This window comes from Acanthaster planci, linkage group LG03 (assembly GCF_054643075.1).
Source record: "Acanthaster planci isolate LZ-2023a linkage group LG03, COTS_SCS, whole genome shotgun sequence".
NCBI lineage: Eukaryota > Metazoa > Echinodermata > Asteroidea > Valvatida > Acanthasteridae > Acanthaster > Acanthaster planci.
Window position 1 is genome coordinate 23,330,187 of NC_141779.1, and position 19,352 is coordinate 23,349,538.

Here is a 19,352-nt window from a genome sequence, read left to right on the forward strand (position 1 = left end):
ATGTACATGTATGCATATCAATTTAACAGAGAAGGCTGGAGCACAGCTGAGATGGAAGTATCATTTTCCACAGCCAATTAAGCCAATGTTGACATAAGGAGTGCATGTAACGTGTACACACGTACGTATGTCCCAAAATAATACCGAGCCAGCATTTGCCTGACATGTCTAGCCACATGGGAGGAACATGTCTAGCCTTTGGTGTACAGGGGCCACGTACAGTACTAGTACATGTACAGCATTGACGTACATGTACATAGGCACAGCATATATGTACTACAGTGCATACATATACATGAACATGTAGGTCAGTGTAGGTAAGCTCCACACATTTACGTCCACCCACACATTCTGTGTTGATCCGCACAATGCCCTCACTTCATTCCGTAGTCCACTTTTGTCTGCCTTCTGAGGCGAACAAGGTCAGGCACTATTCATGTCTGTAAATTATACACTCATGAGAGATCACACTTTGTGTACAATACAAAACATGAGAGCATGTCAGTCTGGATCTAATCACCCTTTGTGCATCCCTGCACTGTGCAAATGATGCATTGATCCAAAGTCTACCCGTCTCATTTCTTGAATTTGTAGGTGCACAAAAACCATCCCCATCACTAAATGCATACCTCCACTTTACTTCTTGAATCTAACAACACCCAGCACTGTGCAGTGAACCAATACCTCCATGAAATGCACATGTGTGTTACGTGCAAATGTACATGTACATGTACTATTAGTTATCACACCAGCGCGAGTGGAGCATAGAATAATGTACATGTACATGTACGTAGAGCATCTGTGTCTCACATACCATGAGGCCGAAGGCCGAGTGGTAGACGGGACACAGAAGCACTACATTATTGTGTTCCGTGAGTGTGATAACCAATTCAACTTCAAGCAAACTTGATGCCCAGTACAGATGTTACAGGGTCTACACATGTACGTGTGCAAACACGCCACCTTTGAATTTACAGTGAATGGTACAATTGTGCAGTTTGCTTTTAGCATAAAAATAGCACATTGCATTGAGTTACATGTAGAATAACACATTACGTGGGGTTTGATATGGACTGTGCCACAGTTACATGTATGTCACGCTGTTTGCTGCCATGGATCAACCAAATCACAGTGCTTGTGCGAGATCAACCTGACTTGCACACACTGAACAAGTTTGAGATGGTACGACGTCAGAAGTTTCTGTTGGCTCTGCACATGCCTCATTGAAACAGAAAAATGAAGCGTGATGTCATTTTAACCAGGAAGTGTAGTACAAACGGAGTAAGCGCACGTGTTGGTTCACGCATTGGTTCTCATAATAACGCCTTTTACACACATAACCGTGTGAATGACTCACAAGCACAGGACTTCCGGTCTGTAGTCAGGTCAAAAGATATTCAAATGAATTTCAACAGGTCGTTATTTCCTCTCTTAAACTTACGCCAGCACTTGTGAATAGTCTGGTGTTTGGCCTTGTGATGGTCTCAACTAGAACATCAAAGGAAACTTATTCAAAATCTACTGGTCTTAACATTGAGGATTTTGCAGGGCCAAAGAAAGCACAGTGCAGCTGCAGCCTCTCACACTGACCAATGTGACCGGACGTAGACTGAACATCCATCAGTGTCACAGCAAAGCTCATGGCACCTGGCACAGTAATATATGTCTTTAGAAGTACCTGCAGGAATGACTGCAGAGTTTTTTAAAGTATGGGAAAATGCACAGTCAGCATCTCATGGTGGATCAGCACGGTACATACATGTAACTACCATAATATATTACACAGGTGGTGAGACTATTAAGCTATTTGATGAAGACATTTACAAACTTACATGTATGCACATGTTCAACGTATGCTTGCTCACTAAACACCGGTATTGTACAATGGTGGCTGATCTCTGTGAAAACATGTGGTCACATGGTACTTTGACATCTTTTGATAAGCCCCTATCAATTCCACACAGCTTGATGACCCTTGAAGTTCACGGACAGTACATGTACACGGAATACAGCAGTGGATTTCTGAGTACTGAAGGTTTCCACCACAAATGTCAACAACGATAGAATACCATTTGACAACCACCTACATGTACAATGTACCTGTATCAAAGGGGAAGGAAATCCCTTCCTTCGGGATTTCTTTGTCATTTATTTGTGACTGCACAGTTTTGGTTGGGAGAACCACTATTTTAGAAAAATTGGAACAGGAAATGCCAAGTGCAATATCCATGTACACCTTTTCAAGGAAGTTCTCTCTAGTGTAACTACATACATGTACATGTACAGTGTACATGAACAAGTACATTGTACATGTACAGAGGTACACTGTACATGTACATGTACCGGTACATACACGTACATGTATGCACTTCAGTACATGTGTATGTGCTGGCTTGTTACCGTTAATGTTCCATGTTCCTGCGGTAGTCTGAGATATCGATAAACAGGTTTTCAGAATGCAAATTTTAATGCAAGATGAACACACTGGGTTTAACCTCAGAGGTTAGCTTGCCTTTTATCTGTGCTCAGTGCTAAAGATCTTCATGAAATGCACGGTGCCTCTTTAGAGTAAAATCATGCGCTTATTGCTTAGCAGTGCCACGAAATTGGGCCCTGACCACATTTAAAGAATCAAGGTGGAAGCCTCGAAAGAAAGTGTGTCGTCAGTGATTAAGACCTAGAATTATGCTTTTATGTCATTTTGGAGACCCTCGATCTGTCATGGTACATGTATGGTGAAGCAAATACAAACACATATCCATACATGTGAATTGGAAAGTCCACACCAATGTGGACTGCCCATCAAGGTGCGATGTCCTTTTTTCATTACTTATCACAGGGCTTGGCAACAATATATGGATGCTAATCGGTCAATATCCTGGAGGTCAACGGCAGTCCTCTTGCATAATCCCCCCCCTACACACTCCAGTATTGTGGGTGGTAGTGCACAATTGTCTATTCCATAAATTACATTCTTCATAAGGGTATTCAGGACTCAGGCCAATGTCAGATTTTCCTGCCCAACTAAAATTTTCACTCCTTCTTAAGAACTTTCTTGCTTCAATCACATTTTACTTGTGGGAAGATGATAACTGGCAGCCTACGGCAGGAGGAACAGGTTTAAAGTGCAGCGTATCCTTGTTGGTATTTTTGTAGTCTGAGTAACTTAGACCCTACTTATTGCCTTTTTAAACATTTGGAAATGATCTGGGGATATTAAGAGTCAGAGCAAATTTGAAGTTAGCGGCTTTACAGATAATTAATGGCCCATCAAAACAGGCCGTCAACTTTGTAATTTTGTATGCTTTCATCAGGTTGATGGGCCGACTTCTTAGTTTCACCATGACTATTGTCGAAGGTGGGAGGGAATCTTGTCTTCAACTATCCCTTATGGAAGCACCCCCTAAAAGCTTTTTTCCTGAATCAACTGTAAACTACATCAGATCTTCATTCATTCTTTACCTGCAAAAATGTTCATGTCTAATTTGAACGTTTAAAAGTCTGTAAAACATGCAAGAATATCCATCCACAGCTACACAGCACAATGGATAGCGTTAGCCCTGCCGCCAATATTAGTCATAATGCAGTCCTGGAATGAAAACAAGCCTCCCATGTACAGGGGTCAGCCCATCGAATTGGTATATGCATATACAGTGTTACAGTACAGTCAACAGAGGGTGGAAAGCAAAAGATCTGGTTTTTTCATTTAAACAGTTGGTCACATGGTGAAAAAACAAAACCATCGCTGTGATAATTTAGAGGGATATGGATTACCCATGACGTTTTGAGGACATCTACCGATGGCTGGATTCAAAAACCATAGTGCTACGACCTCATAAAAAGTAACAGTGTAATGAGGCACATGCGGTACCTAGTAAGTTGTAGTTTCTGTAGTCTGATGGGAGCATTGCACTAGATAGCCAGATTCCTGTCTGCAAGCATGTATGCGATCTCACAGGTTATTTCCCATAAGAGGCGCCTTCATCGGGACCAATTTCAGAACTCTTCTAGATCAAGCATTTGGGACTTGTGGCTTCCAACTGAGAGTATTTTGTTCACAAAAACCACCAATTTGTGGGCCTGAGGATGGAGGGCTACATTCAGACCTGAGCGTGGAGTTTGAATGCTATTTGGGAGGTATTATGGAGATGGGAGGAGGACAAAATGTCATTGCTAAGCATTGTGAAATCTTGAGTCTTCAGTGAAACACATGCAGCCACCCTCTTCCCAAGGGAGCCGGGCAATTCGCCCCACGTTTCCAAGTCGCCCTAAGTCACTTCGCCCTGAACCACTTTGACCTATCCCCATAGCGCACCACCGCAACTTCAGCCCATTTCCAATTTGCCCCAGCTGTGCTTGGTTGTGAGGAAGTTACCGAATTGCAAAGCTGGCATGTAAGGCGCCTTTTCATACTGTAGGTAGCGTAGATTGACAAAACAGTTTCGATAACCATATTTGTTGACAATACATGTAAGCGCGTGCAATAACAATTCTTTTCAATGTAACTTCACTCCTTACAGCGAGGGGCATCACCAGCACTGCACGGTGCAGCCGAAACAGTCGCACTTGCGCCCAGAAAATGATGATATGCAAACAAATGTTTAATTCTTATCGCCAATGGCGACCATGATTTGTGCCTGTTGGTCGCCCACCTTGTCAGTCATATTTCATGAATGCTCATTACCGGGTTTTCTTCTATGTAAACCGAGCATGTGTCTCTGTGATCACACAGTTCTTTCTCCATCTCACAACGTACACAACATTCATGAGACCATGTTAAATGCAACGTTGCGTACATGTACATACACGCAGGTACTAAGTACCCGAGTCGACTGGTTTGTGGTCGCACGCTGTATAGAGAGTGTATGGGGGGCTGAGATGTTTCACATACATGTATATACAATACACAAGCTTCTATGCTCGCCACGATTCCGGTGCAATAAACTTGTTTCAGTCCCAAATGTACACACGTATTTGAAGTTTGAAACCAAAGCTTCCCTTGGTCCGGTCCTAGGTACACAATACTCAAAAGTAAGAGAACAAACATGCCTTGTCTTTTCTTTCAGCTTTTTAATCATGTAATTGGTTGCGATGTTTTATTTATTTCATAAGCACAAAATCCAAAGCCTGTCTGTCATGTGGATAATTGATAGAATAATGTTTCTATATGTGTTTTGTCAGATTTTGTACAAGTACATGTAACTTGTGTATTTTGCAAATTGGTGTACAGTATGTGCAAAAATCTACCTGGCCCCTAACCCTTTTTTCTTTTCTTGGAGCCAGTGGCTCCTCATTTCAATATTCACCATACAGCACTGAGCATCACTGACTACCCTGCATTGAAAGAATAAGATAACTTTGTTGCCTGGCCACGTGACTCCATATTGGCCGACAAGACTTGATGCCCACAGATCATCAGGATGATGGTGTGTATTGTTGCATTTTCCTTGGCAAACTGCCTGCATTGAAACCTTTAGTTTCAACCTCGACATTGTAGCCTTTGCTTAGGTTAAAATTAAAACAAAAGATTGTCAAGTTTACACTGGGGCAAAATGGCATCAGGGTGAAGTGAAAACGGGACAAAGTGACTGTAAAGCCTCCCCAGGTGTCATGTGATCTGGTGTCAATTTTCAACAATTTTGCACTTTTTTCTACAGGCGTGTGCAGTACTTAGTCTTGTGCAACCTTGGATTTCCCAACATGTCAAACATTTCTTTTCTCACCCGGCCTACCCTGGACTATGTACATAGGCTGAACACCAATATTGTAAACAAAGCTCAAAAAAAAAAGGATGACTGACTTAAATCAAGTGGGGCAAGAGTTCCATATATGGACAAACTCAGAAACCACAGAAACATTACCACGCGCACTAGACAATAACTTGAAAGCTACATGTAGCCTGGGAAAAGTGGGATTGGGTGTCTGAAAAGTGTTTCTTAGGCTGTATTTGGGACACACTTTGTATCGGCAGTCCATCATGAGGGCAACCATTTTTCATGTTTATATCCAGGCACAGAGATAAAGAGTAATCACACCCAAGTTCTTTTCTGGGAAGAGGGGGACTCTGTGGCATTTTTTAACTACAGCCATGCACAAAATTGTTCACGTAATTCAAACTGCAAAAACCAAGGTGGCATAATGACTCTTATAAATGTCAGTGATGTATATGTACCATACAGGTGATACGAGTTCTGCCACTTTGGGGAACGTTGCACACTGGTTTCCCGATCAACGTCACTAGAAAATTGGTCATGCGTCCGTAGGTCAGGTTTTATTGAGTGAAATGGTTTGATCTTTCCAATGCAAGTTTCAGCCATTATGGTGTTCAATTCTATGGTTTCTAGTATGGGAAGGCCTAAACGTTTCATCATCAAAGGAACTGAAGTTTAAGACTTCAGCACTCACTGTCATGACTGTGGGAACCCTATGCTGTGATAGAAGTAGAACAGAAAAAGGTCATAGCCAAATGCAAAATGATAAGTGGCATGTTACAAGATGTAGGGTAGGCTACATGTACATGTACAGTATACATGTACTTACCGAACACCAAGATCTGTGGGATTCGATGTCCACCCCCCTCGAACGAACCCCACAGAAAACAAGCCTATTCTGCCATAGGCTTTACATGACATTTAACAGAAATTTTGTGACCACTGTGTAGCCACAGAACTGCTGCTCCATTCCCCGAAGAGTTCTATGTAAGGTAGCTTACATACACTGTACCTTCGTACTACACTGGACAGCAAAAGAAACTTGCCACTTCTATCAAAGGCCTCACATAAAAATTCACTCCATAGATATAAACAATTTTTGTGCACAGGTATGCTGCAATACCCCTTACTAATCACATGCCCAAAAGCAAGTGATTATCTTCACAACAAAAAAGAAATTGACATGCACAGCAATTTGGTTACTGAATCAAAAGTCACTCACAAAAGCACTCTCCACCAAGCAAAAATGACCCATGAATGGATAACATTTTAAACAACCAATGACAAAGTGAACACCTGTTTTGTCAAAATGATGTGCATGAGTGGTTTCTGTATAAGGATCCCATCCTTACAGACTATGCATACACATTATGGAAAAGTAGTGATTGTGACTTCTTTATTTCGTCCTGTGACATTGATTTCTGCATAAAACTTAAGGCTCATTCTGTTACATTCTGTGACTTTTGATTCAGTAACCAAGTTGCTGTGCATGTCAATTTCTTCCTTGTTATAAAGATAATCACTTGCTTTTGGGCATGTGATTAGTAAAGGATGTTGCAGTATACATGTACCTGTGTACAAATTTCTATGGAGGGGGTGGAGTCATTTTTTCTGTGTGGCCTTTGACAGCAGTGTTAAGTTTCTTTTGCTGTCCAGTGTATATACCACGAAAAAAAAGGTCAAAACCATGTCCATTTTCAAAAAAGGTGCAAATATTTCCAGATCAGCATCCGAGAGTCATGTGGTTCACATGTACATGCACTTGTGAAGATGAGCCATGGCCAAATGGTTGACTACGACTGTGATTGATACACAAGATATGGGTTACTGATTGCATGATTGATTGATAGTCCACGTTCACTCGCCCAGTGACACCCACTGTGCGCGGCTGCCCGCGTGCGATGGTCGCTTTGTCATGAAGGAATATTGTGATTGGATAGCTGTATCTTGCAAAATGTACGTCATGAAAACGCACAGTCTCATTAGCGGGTATGCTATCTTTTTGCAGCAATATGAATTATTCAGTATTGGATGATTAGTTGGGCTCGAGATGAGAGTAGTCAAGCCAACTTATTTGGCTGTATTTTTATCGGAATTGGGAAGGGACTTTTTGTTATGATGTTTGTGTGATCAATGTAAAAAACATTGATTTTTGAATCATGCTTTACGCTTGTCGTGACTACAGGAAACTGGTAAACAATGTCTGTGTATCACATTTTATGCGTGTGTGACACATCTGGAGGGGCGGGTGATTAGCCTCATGCTGCGACTGGACATTTTGTGGAAACACGCTCGTTTCAAGTACAAACAGTACATCTTCAAATTAAATACAGAAAACACAAACATAGACATGAGATCAATTTTTGTGAATGAACCTGCAGAAAAATTTGTGACGGCAGTGTTTTTTCGGCTTGCAACTGCAGAGCTGCATTCGTATACCATGTACATATAGTGGAATGCTCACGACCCTTTTTGGCAGGAACTGTACACTGACTGGTTGCCACATTTCCCTCGTGCCTTCTTTGGCAACGGTTTGGACCGGTGAGAACCAGCGTGATGCACTGCCCACATGTTTTAACCACCTTGATTCGCAAATGTTCGTTATGAATGGGTCGTCAACAATAGTTTTTCAGGCAAGAGTCACGAAAACCATTCGTTGTAACAGGAATTTCGTACAATGTGATTTCGCTGTAACAGATTTTTTTTTCACATAGAAATGTACATGTTTTCGCAGGGACCACAGACTTGTGTTTGCTACAACCGTAATTTCGTTACGGCTGATAACGAGAGTCGACTGTACATGTATAACTCCGTCGTGATGTTGTTTGTGGAACTCCTCTCTTGAACATGTTTTGAAGAGGCTTGTAACACACTAGAGCAAGGACAGGAAAAGTGGAAATGGGGCGAAGTGGGGATGGGGCGATGTGGAGATGGGACTAAGTGGTTAGGGGTGACGTGGAAATGGGGCGAAGTGACTGTAAAGCGCTTTTTCCTCAAACTGAATCACCAAAGCAAAGTAATTAATGCAAAAAGTAACTCCTCATTCAAAAGACATTAACGGGCAGATTTTCAGAAGTACAAGTAGGACATTACCAATACCCCATAAAATGTTTGCAATGTATGTGCGTGATGTGTGGTGACGTAGGTTTTACTAATACTAGTAGTACAGCCGAACCGACTCGTTTGCAGATGACATTGTTTCTGTTGCTTCGTGGTGACATCAGATGTTTTTCATAGCTAGTATAGTTAGTATTACTATTAGGCCTATTCCGTAGATTTTTAGTCAAACTTTCAACTAGGACCTACTGAAAGTGAAGCTATACAAAATTTTAGCAGGTCTACATTTAAGAACAAGTTTAGGTCAGAGTACGGCCTAACAGACCCAGTGCGCGGATGGTGACTCGTGACAACTGATCTAGAGCCTACGCTGTGGCAGAATACTAGGCTTGTCTTCATAGGTGGAGTGGGGGGACATCAGACCCCAAGGCCACAGTTCTGGTGGGTATAGGCATACATTACTTACGTTAAGCAGGCTAGGGACAGGCGCAGGCGGGCGGTACGCGCATGTGGGCCAAGTAACAGTACACGTACGTACCAAGTATGCAGGTAGGCTATACATGTACAGTATGTAGGCCTCGGCCTATAGTACATAACATCCACCGACATCTGAATACCAACACAAAATGTGACCTGACTTCTTACCTAATGCGAGACACAAGCAGAGGATTAAATGTACCAACAACTTCAAGTTGAGCGTGCCAGACGATGCCATGGTAAAGGAGAACTGTCGGAATATCTACACTTTAGTTATCATTATATTACGACAGTCCGATTCAGAAGTGAACAGCACACATCAACATAGAGTAGTACGCGAACACTAGCTTAATTGTAGCAGCGCATCTGCGCTCCATGCATGCAGCGAGCGTCCAGTCATTGCATTTAATAATTATTTACATCTTGTACAGACGTTTTACGCACAGGAAAGGGTCGAGTTCCATCCGCCAATGACGCACCGCACTGCAATCCTCCCCATGAATCTCTCGGTTTCTTTTCACGATTCACATCCAAAACGTTCTCTTAGTTCCAAATTGTGTAAATGTACTTTTGAAAATTATTTTTCAGGTATTTACTTGTAAAACGGGCAACAGTTAATAATGCGTTACAAATATCAATACGCGACAACGCGACGCATGGTATCACTGAGGGCGCTATATAAAACCGCAAGATCGAGCGCAACTACATTGTGTGTACGTACAATCACAATACATAAACGTTTTGTACCGCCTGGTGCAGACAAGAAGCGCAACTCCACATCACTACGATACAAGCGGGAATCTTCTAATCGTTGCTTCTTTATTATTATTTTATTTGACGCACAGGAACAACGACAACATTCTGAAAATACAGAAACAGAAAGGGGGCTTAATTAGGAATTTAACTCCAATCGATAACTTTAACTATTCGCTTTCCCCAGTGACAAGATTAACATAAATTTACATTCTACTAGAATATATGTTCAACTACGTCCGATACAACTGAACTAGTCGCTAAACCAGATATCGCCGTAATTAGAATAAAGCTAAAACTAGAATTAGTGGGCTGGTCATGAATAAAACAAACAGACTACAGAGTGAAAATCAAACCATTGACGTGAGAAAATTGAGTCTAATTTGTCTGTGTGTCGAGTGTACAAACCAGGAGTGAATATGCTACCGATAGCCAGACCAAGAGAAATTGAAAGCATATCTAATGTATTTCTACATTAGCAATCATTAATGCAATCTTATTGTTTTTTTTAACAATTTAATCTGTTTTAATCCCAATTGTAAATAAAATCATTCCTTTAAATTGTTCTATTTACCTGAAGGTTTTCTTCTACCGGACTTGTACCGTTCACGGGATACGACGGAATGATTCAAAACCAAAACAAAGAATTTCATTGTTATTTAGTTGGGCGCGGACGCACGCTTTCTTACGCAGCAGTCTAGCTGTTATTCAATCCAACCCTCCAAGATAAGACAACACTTTTGTACGCTCCACCTTTTCTCCCCAGACGGGGTCTTTACCAGGACGTTTCTAACTATTCCATCACCTCCAGGAAACACTTCGATGATTAGCGCCATGCTCCACTTACCATGGGCGAGCTTGTCGTCTGTGAGCAACACGACATCCCCAACGGCTCACTGTCGACCAGCGCTTCGCCATTTTTGTCTGGACATGAATGTGTGGAGGTATTCCCTTTTGAAGCGTCTGTAGAATTGCGTGACAAGACCCTGAATGAACTCGGAGCGTTTGTGTAAGTTTCCAGTCTCGTTGAACTGACCTTGTGGGGTATCTTGTGGAAGCTCTCCCAATCATGAAATGATTGGGGGTAAGAGGTCTGAAATCATTTGGTCATCAGATGAATATCCGATTGGCCTGGAATTAAGAAGACCTTTCACTTCACTGAAGGCTGTGGTCATTTCATTCCACGCCAGAATCTGGCCTGAAATTGAAACTTTCAGAGCGGTTTTCACTTGCTTAATAAGACTCTCATAGAATCCTCCCTGATGAGGACTAACGGATGTGATAAACCGCGTCTTCAATTTGTGGAGAAATGCGAAGTCTTCCAGCTCCCGTCTCTCTGTGAACAGCCTCTTGAGTTCCTTTTCTGCATCAATGAAGGAAGTGCCATTATCAGATATATGTATCAGTGTTGAAGGCCAACCATAATGTGCTGCAAATCGTCGAATAGCACGCATGGAGGCTTGGGTCGAAAGATCCTCTACTACTTCCAGGTGGATCACTCGAACTGTGGCACAAGTAAATATGGCTGCCCAAGCTTTCTTCGCCTTATTACAGCCGTATTTCAACTGGAAAGGACCGAATAGATCAACGCCAACGGTTGGAAATGGTGGCGAAAACATTCTCAGACGTTCTGGTGGTAAACCAGCCATCAAAGTGACATGTGGAGACTAACGGAGTTTACGACAGATCACGCAGAGTCTCACCGCCTCCCTCGCAAGACTCCGTCCCTTGAGAATCCAGAACTTTCTCCTGCCATCAAAGTGACATGTGGAGACTAACGGAGTTTACGACAGATCACGCATAGTCTCACCGCCTCCCTCGCAAGACTCCGTCCCTTGAGAATCCAGAACTTTCTCCTGCTGTCGCTCAACGTTCTCTCCGCTCCTGGATGAGCCCTTGCATTATGGACATCCTTCATAATCAGTCGGGATATGTGTCCCGAAGATGGCAGAAGAATGGGATGAATTTCGTCATAAGGAAAGCTTGCGTTTCTCAGTCGTCTGCTAACTCTTATCAGGTTATTTTCGTCGATAAATGGGGTGTGATCCCGACACCTGATAGACCAATCTCCCAAATCCTTTTGAGCTTGCACTAACCAATAGGTTTCAGCGTCCTTGAGCTCGTCTAGCACGAGAGCACCTGTTCCTTTCATCTGGTCTTGTCTCCTGGATTTCAAGTTGAAATGAATCGCAGGCAGAGAGCTGTAACCCTACGCAGTCTTCCCCAGCTTGAAAATCGCACGCACTCTATCGGGGGATGGATTTCGCTCCTGCTACGGTAGAAACTAACTTCGGCCTTTACCGCTCCGGATCTTCCAAGGTAACTTTTTCTTTGATTTGTGCTGGCCATTCCGTCTTTGGTTGCCGGAGAAAGGATGGCCCATTGATCAATCGTGATCTCATTTCAATGGCCGTCAGGCCGCGACTAAGGTCATCCGTAGGGTTGGCTTCTGTGGCCCCGGAGGGTTGGATTCTGTGGGTACATGATTCCATAGGTCTGGAGACCAGTTGACGGTATTTCTGCAACACGCACTCCTACGAAAGGCTTGAGATCTATGGATTCAGACCGTAACCAGAGAAGAACGATGCGGGCGTCAGTCCAAAGATGAACCTGTGGCTTTTCTCATAGCTCAGTGTGAAGCGTCTTGGCCAAGCGAGAGGCTATAAGCGCAGCCATTAATTCCAGTCGTGGGATGGTAGTCTGGCGAAGAGGGGTAACTCTAGCCTTTGCTGCGAAAAGACGAATGCAGGGACCATTTTGAGTGTTCCAGAGCATATAGACGACAGCCCCATAGGCCAAGAAATTCGCATCTGCAAAGACATTGTAGCGCTGGGACTCCAACTGCATCTGCTGGCTTGATACTCCTCGGCAGTTTTATCTCCTCGAGACCCTTGATATCCTCAAATAGATTGGTCCACAATTCTACACAATCTTGGGGAAGTTCATCGTCCCACCCCAACCTATCCATCCACCAAAGAGACTGCATTGCCATTCTCGTTCTAATGGTCACGGGTGTCGCTAACCCCAGTGGATCAAATACCATTGACATCCTGGATAAGACTGATCTCTTCGTGAAGGCCTCGGTTTCGGGTTCCTTGACATTGAAGGTTAAGAAAAACATCCTCAGTCGGATTCCAACACACTCCCAGGGTCTTAATTATCTCTTCGTCACCAAGATTGATGCAAGAGTCCTCCTGAACTGGAGTTGATGCCGAGCAATACCATCTCTTCACGGAAAAGGAGCCATCCTCGAGAAGGAGGTCTACATCCGATGTCAAATTTATATCTTGTGTTGTGGTTGGACAGGAATGAATTAGGTTATCCATATATCTATCGTGCTGCAGTATCCAAGAAGCTTCAGTATGGACTTGAACTTCTCAGCGATCTGCAGTATGACGAAGCTGGCCATAGCAGGTGAAGGCTTATCACCAAATGTGACCCTCGTCATCCGGTAGATTTCGGGTTTTCTCGAACTGTCAAGGTTTCGCCAAATAAAACGATGGACTTCAGTATCCTCTGGTCTTAACAAAACTTGAAGGAATATCTTTGATATATCTCCAACAATCGCCACTAAATCCTCTCTAAAACGTAACAGTACCCGAAACAGGTTTCCGATAAGATTTGGTCCTTCGTAAAGAAAGGAATTCAGTGAGACTGCCTGATATTGGCTGGCGGGATCGAAGACAACTCTCAACGGAGTGCTGATCTTCTCTGGTCGATATATTCCATGATGGGGCAGATAGTAGACAGGTCCCTCAGCAGCTTCGTCTGACACTTGGATGGCCCAACCCTTATCCATATGCTCCCTGGTTGCTTTGTCGTACATGCTAGCTTTGTCAGGATTCTTGGACGAGCTCCGTTCTGAAGACGCCAGTCGTTTCACTGCTAGGGGGCGATTGTTTGGAAGGAGGGATGGGTCCTTCTTCCAGGGCAGTCCAATCACATATCAGTCTCCCCCCTTGTGACAGGAGTTAGCAAAAATCTCCATTGTTCTTGTGTCATCCTTGGACATGCCGTTCACTGGACAGGAACAGGTTTGCGCTCTTAGACCCAATGTTTCAAGGTCGTACAGTTGGTTAAAAACCAGACGATCTTTGATGACGGTGCTAACAGACGCTCTTGAAGTAGAAGACTTCGTATTGTCTGGACCAATTACAAACCACCCAAGTGGAGTCTTCTTTCCAACTGGCTCAAACTGTAGGTCCTGTCGTAGCTCTTCTTCAGCATGGAGGTGGCTGTACTGAACTCCATGGATGAGGTCAATCGGTCCGGCCTGATGAGCAAAATTGAGATCAGAGATATGGGGAAAGGAGTAGAGCCATTGACGGTCTAAAGGAGGGACGCTAAGGACAGTACGGTCAATCTCATGTGCCTCTATTTCATAATCTTCCCCACTGGATAAAGGTGAAATCCAGAACCTCACCCAGCGACTAAAATTCTGCCTCAAGCGACAGCCTCCAACCACTGAAATTTCCAATGGTTCTCTTTGACCTTGCAGGCCTAGGGCCTTACCAAAGTCTCTGCGAATGATGGTGGTCGCCGCGCCACTATCAACGAGAACATTACCTTCCCTGACTCTCCCAGTCTCAGCTATGAAAACACGCAAACAGCTGGTACAATCCCATCTTTTTCTAAGGTGGAAACTGCACCGCTGGATGGGGGATCGAAATGGATCAAAGGATGGTGCATTCTGGAGCAACCGTTCTTGCTGCATTTTTTCTTGAACTTGCACTCTTCACCCTTGTGGCCTTGGTTGAGACAGGAAAAGCAGAGGCGGTGTTCCTTCACAATCTTGAAACGATGTGTGGGGGAAGAATCCTGAAAGGCAGGACAGTCCGTCACTCTGTGAGGGGATTTGCAGATGTAACACTTGATAGGCCTTCTCTCTGGGGGTTTCTTCTCGCTGACAGCATGGACACCCTTTGATTTCGGACGATTTTGTGACACCCTGTCATCTGCTTTGTCACTTGTAAGATCTCCGAAATCGGGGTCAAAATCTGCCTTGACCTGTTTCTTAAAAAATTCATCAATATGAGCGATGTTGGGTAACTGCTCTCGCTCCCGAATTTGCGACGCAACACCTTTCCATTTCCCAATCATGTAGTCTGGTAAGCGTTTAACTATTTGGCACATTAACGTCTGCAAGAAAATTGATACGGTTTAGCGTGCAAGACAATTCACAACGTCAAGTGACAAATCGCGTAGAGATCTATGGGTCATGGTTTCCAATTTTTGGTCTCTTAATGAGCTTATCGATGCACTTTCTGGCAACTATACTTCTACACCCAAACTGCTCTTTCAACATCTTTAAGGCGGAGTGGTACATTTTGCCACTAGAACCCAGACCCTTAATTGCCCTTTCAGCCTCACCAGTGAGATGCATCCTGAGTTGTATCATTCTCGAGTCATCGGTGAGGTGACGCTTGTCATGGAAATGGATCTTGAAAGAATCAACAAAATCTACATACCCCAGTGGATCACCATCAAACTTGTTCAGTGTTTCAGCTTCTAATCTAAATAATGCATCCGCAACAGTCACTTCTGAATTGTTCATAGGAAATACAGTCTCCTGAAATTCAACCACGTCATCAATCCATGCGTCAAAGGGATCTTTCGATGGACGGGCAGGCATCCCAACTACTTCAGATGAATGCGTCACACCGGCTTCAACTGGGGACACTAGTGCGGCTTCAGATGAGGGCATGACATCGTCTTCGGGTTGAGAATGTGGTGGTGGTGATGATACTTCGTCACACGAAGACGGGACCTCACTGGTTGGTCTCAGGTCAGAATTTTGGAGATGATTAGATCGACGTTCGTCTATTGAAGAAGGCTTTCCGGGGTAGGACTCTTTAGCCATCCGAGGCGGGTCAGGCTGCTGTTGAGTTGTCATACATTGTCTGGTCAGGGACTTGCCGGAGACGGGTAGGTCCAGAACTTCGAAGTAATCGCATTAGACTCTTCGAAGTCGTAAAAGCTCTCGATCAGCTCAGTCTCCCATCTTTTTAATTTCTCGCAGTCCGCTCCAGGCAGCACGAACATCTCGACATTAATGTCACGGGCATCCGTAAATTCTGTCTGTAGAATAGCCAATTCCTTGTCGGCCCGAAATTTGGTGAGTCTGCGTTCTTCCATGCAGTTGTAGATGCGGTTCACACCACGTGTGATCTTGCCCCACAAAATTTTCCTTTTCATCTTTAGCTCTTCAACTCGAGCATCTTCACGGCCGGCGGTGTCTTGGCCTCCTTGGCCCCCTCAGTCCCCAGCGTCGTCTCTTGAACTCATGTTGCCGTCTTCAAGTTCACCAACTACAAGGTAGTTCCACAATACTGGCAGTCTGCTAAGTCGACTCTCACTGGAACCTCAAACCTTCAGAACTTTGGTACAGACAAGAAGCGCAACTCCACATCACTACGATAAAAGCCGAAATCTTCTAATGGTTGCTTCTTTATTATTATTTTATTTGACGTACAGGAACAACATTCTGAAAACACAGAAACAGAAAGGGGGCTTAATTAGGAATTTAACTCCAATCGATAACTTTAACTATTCGCTTTCCCCAGTGACAAGATTAACATAAATTTACATTCTACTAGAATATATGTTTAACTACGTCCGATACAACTGAACTAGTCGCTAAACCAGATATCGCCGTAATTAGAATAAAGCTAAAACTAGAATTAGTGGGCTGGTCATGAATAAAACAAACAGACGACAGAGTGAAAATCAAACCATTGACGTGAGAAAATTGAGTCTAATTTGTCTGTGTGTCGAGTGTACAAACCAGGAGTGCATATTCTACCGATAGCCAGACCAAGAGAAATTGAAAGCAAATCTAATGTATTTCTACATTAGCAATCATTAATGCAATCTTATTGTTTTTTACAATTTAATCTGTTTTAATCCCAATTTTAAATAAAATCATTCCTTTAAATTGTTCTATTTACCTGAAGGTTTTCTTCTCCCGGACGTGTGCCGTTCAAGGAATACGACGGAATGATTCCAAACCAAAACAAAGAATTTCATTGTTATTTAGTTGGGCGCGGACGCACGCTTTGGCGCGCTCTTACGAAGCAGTCCAGCTCTTATTCAATCGACCGCCGCCACAGCGAAAATATTTCTTTCAAGGAGGTACGTGGAAATACGTTTCGGTACTAGGGTAGGTCTTAATCTTAAAAATTTCACTAACATAATTTTGATTAGTTACTTCGTGGGGGTGTTTTTTTTATTTACCGCACAGGCGCGCGTTTATAACGGATATCAATTGCGCGTTTGACACGGAGAACGCTGAGTACGCGTAACGAATTTTATTCAATAAAATGTACGGTCTCTTTTGCGTAGGCCTACTCGCAGAACGCATGTAAGAACCCGCTTGGAAAACTTACAACCAGCTGTCTTTGTTTTGCCGCTTGGGGGTGCACTTCAACTCGGAGCGGAAAGTCCATTATCGATCCTACACGCGGACCAAATCACGAATGGTTTTTGTAACCTGTGAATTCAGTGTTTTGCATTAAGGAAGGTGGAAAACTGAAAGATTCTCCGCTTGTGTTCGGCGAAATTTTAATTAAACAGAGAAAAGTGTTTTGTTTGGCAATGGTGGTCTCGTACTTCAAGACAAACATTCGGACTGTAAGGGGATTGTCTTTAGATAAAAATATCTCCTTACTGCATGTCATTAGATTAACTGCAGGATTGCAGTGGCATGACTGGGATGGGGTATATCCACAGAAACATAAACGCACAGACCGCCGGTCTTGCGCGTAAAACCGTGATTTTGAAAAGTATGGGCAAACAATGGGCGAAGCGATGGATGGCAACGCGTCCAATGCGCATTACGCGCAACGCTCTTACATTGCCTGTATTTGTTTGCATGTGCTCCAAAAATACGTTCACTTTTTTGCCTTTCGGTACGGCTAACTCTTCTTTTCAGATGTTGCAACCGCATTGTTTCGAATCCATAAGGCCTATGGCCAGATTAAGTAAATAGAGGATTTCTTACAATCGAAAAATGCTTAAACTTTTTTTGCTGGAATTTGCCCATGGTTTTGATTTAGTCGGGCGCCGCGGAGATCACGAAAAACCCCTGTAGTTTTGAATAGGACCTGGCGGTCTATTATGTGTTTATTTGTCTGTGGCATACAGTTGGATAATAATGATATCCAACTCTATATATGACCTGTCGGTATTAAACATATTCCTCCTTTTAGCCTGATCAATGGTTTAACGCAAACTACAGACATGACAGAGGGCGCTATATTTATTTGGGTCTTTTCTGACTTCAAAGCTTTCCATGATAGTGGTTCGTCTGCAGTGGTGATAGAGCCCTGTGATGATTTGGGGGGGGGTGTATGGGGCACGTGCGCTAAAGGAAGCCCATGCCCCCTGTTCCTTCCCACGATTGAAATTTGAAATATGTGCGCCACAAGCCACTGTTACTTTGTCATCGCCTTAAAAAAGGTGTCCACCTCAACTTCAAGCTGCCTCCTTCAGAAATTTTACCACAGGGGCTGGGGAGCGGATGGGCTTGGACCGGAATTTCCGAATTTCCCGCCAAAATAGCTCTTTATGCTCAACCCAGGCCGGCTAAGCTACAGGGTAATGTGATATTCGGCTACATGTATATCACAGATATGAAGATGTATACAACCCTCGGTTGGGTGCACCTCTGAGGTGAAGGCACAGCTGAACAGAAATACTGGACTTCTGAAAGATGTGGGAGGGAATAAGCTATACATACGCCACTGTAATGTGCGTCACAAGAAGTTGCATCTTTCCTTTTTGTTCGTTTGCTTGCTTTGAGTGGATTTATTGTTGTCTGCGGTCGCTTCTATCATTTCAATAAAAGATCCCACAATGAGATGTAGCTCATCACACTAAAAAGAAGGGTGAAATTTTTAGGGGCTGCCAAGGGGCCCGCATTTTTCCTAGGGGAAATGAAAGCACATGAACAATCAGGTTTCACCTGATATCAACTTTGTAAAGAGGCGGTGGAGTGATAGGGGGTTACATTCAGACGTGGGTTCAAAGACTGTCAATTACTTCAAGGTCTAGGGAATGAAGAATTTTGAAAATTGAGATGGCTAACTCTGGTGCAAGTTACAAGAGAAGAATCTTGAATTTCCTGAGAACATCTTGTTACCACTCTTGTTCCGGTACGTGGCGGGGCGGTGCTACTTTTGTGTTATCCAGGGTGTACAGGTACCGTATGACGCGTCCAAAGCAAAGTAACAGTCTTTTCAACGAGCGCCCTCTACGAGATATATGTCTGTTTCCGGACTCGTTTTCTTGCAAAGAGATAGGTAGTCGTTCTGAAGCAAGGTTCCGCAGTGTCGAGGACCAGACTAAAATGTGACA

The 19,352-nt window shown here is 43.4% G+C and overlaps 1 protein-coding gene across 4 annotated transcripts in view; it reads right to left on the bottom strand.

Moving 5' to 3' along the window:
* LOC110989541 (TGF-beta receptor type-1-like) overlaps positions 1–17,215 on the bottom strand; it is a 53,440-nt gene extending 36,225 nt beyond the window's left edge. Inside the window, exons 1-3 of one of the 4 annotated variants that reach the window (XM_087135036.1) lie at positions 16,946–17,036; positions 10,573–16,482; positions 9,993–10,106 (exon numbers count right to left, since the gene is read on the bottom strand). In XM_087135036.1, the coding sequence (XP_086991162.1) occupies positions 9,993–10,106; positions 10,573–10,651 (193 nt within the window). In that variant the 5' untranslated portion in view covers positions 10,652–16,482; positions 16,946–17,036. Of the gene's footprint in view, positions 1–9,413; positions 9,663–9,992; positions 10,107–10,572; positions 16,483–16,945 lie in introns of those variants that run through there. The other 3 variants (XM_087135037.1, XM_087135038.1, XM_022254015.2) reach the window with 3 other exon arrangements.
* Positions 17,216–19,352: the final 2,137 nt, after the last annotated feature.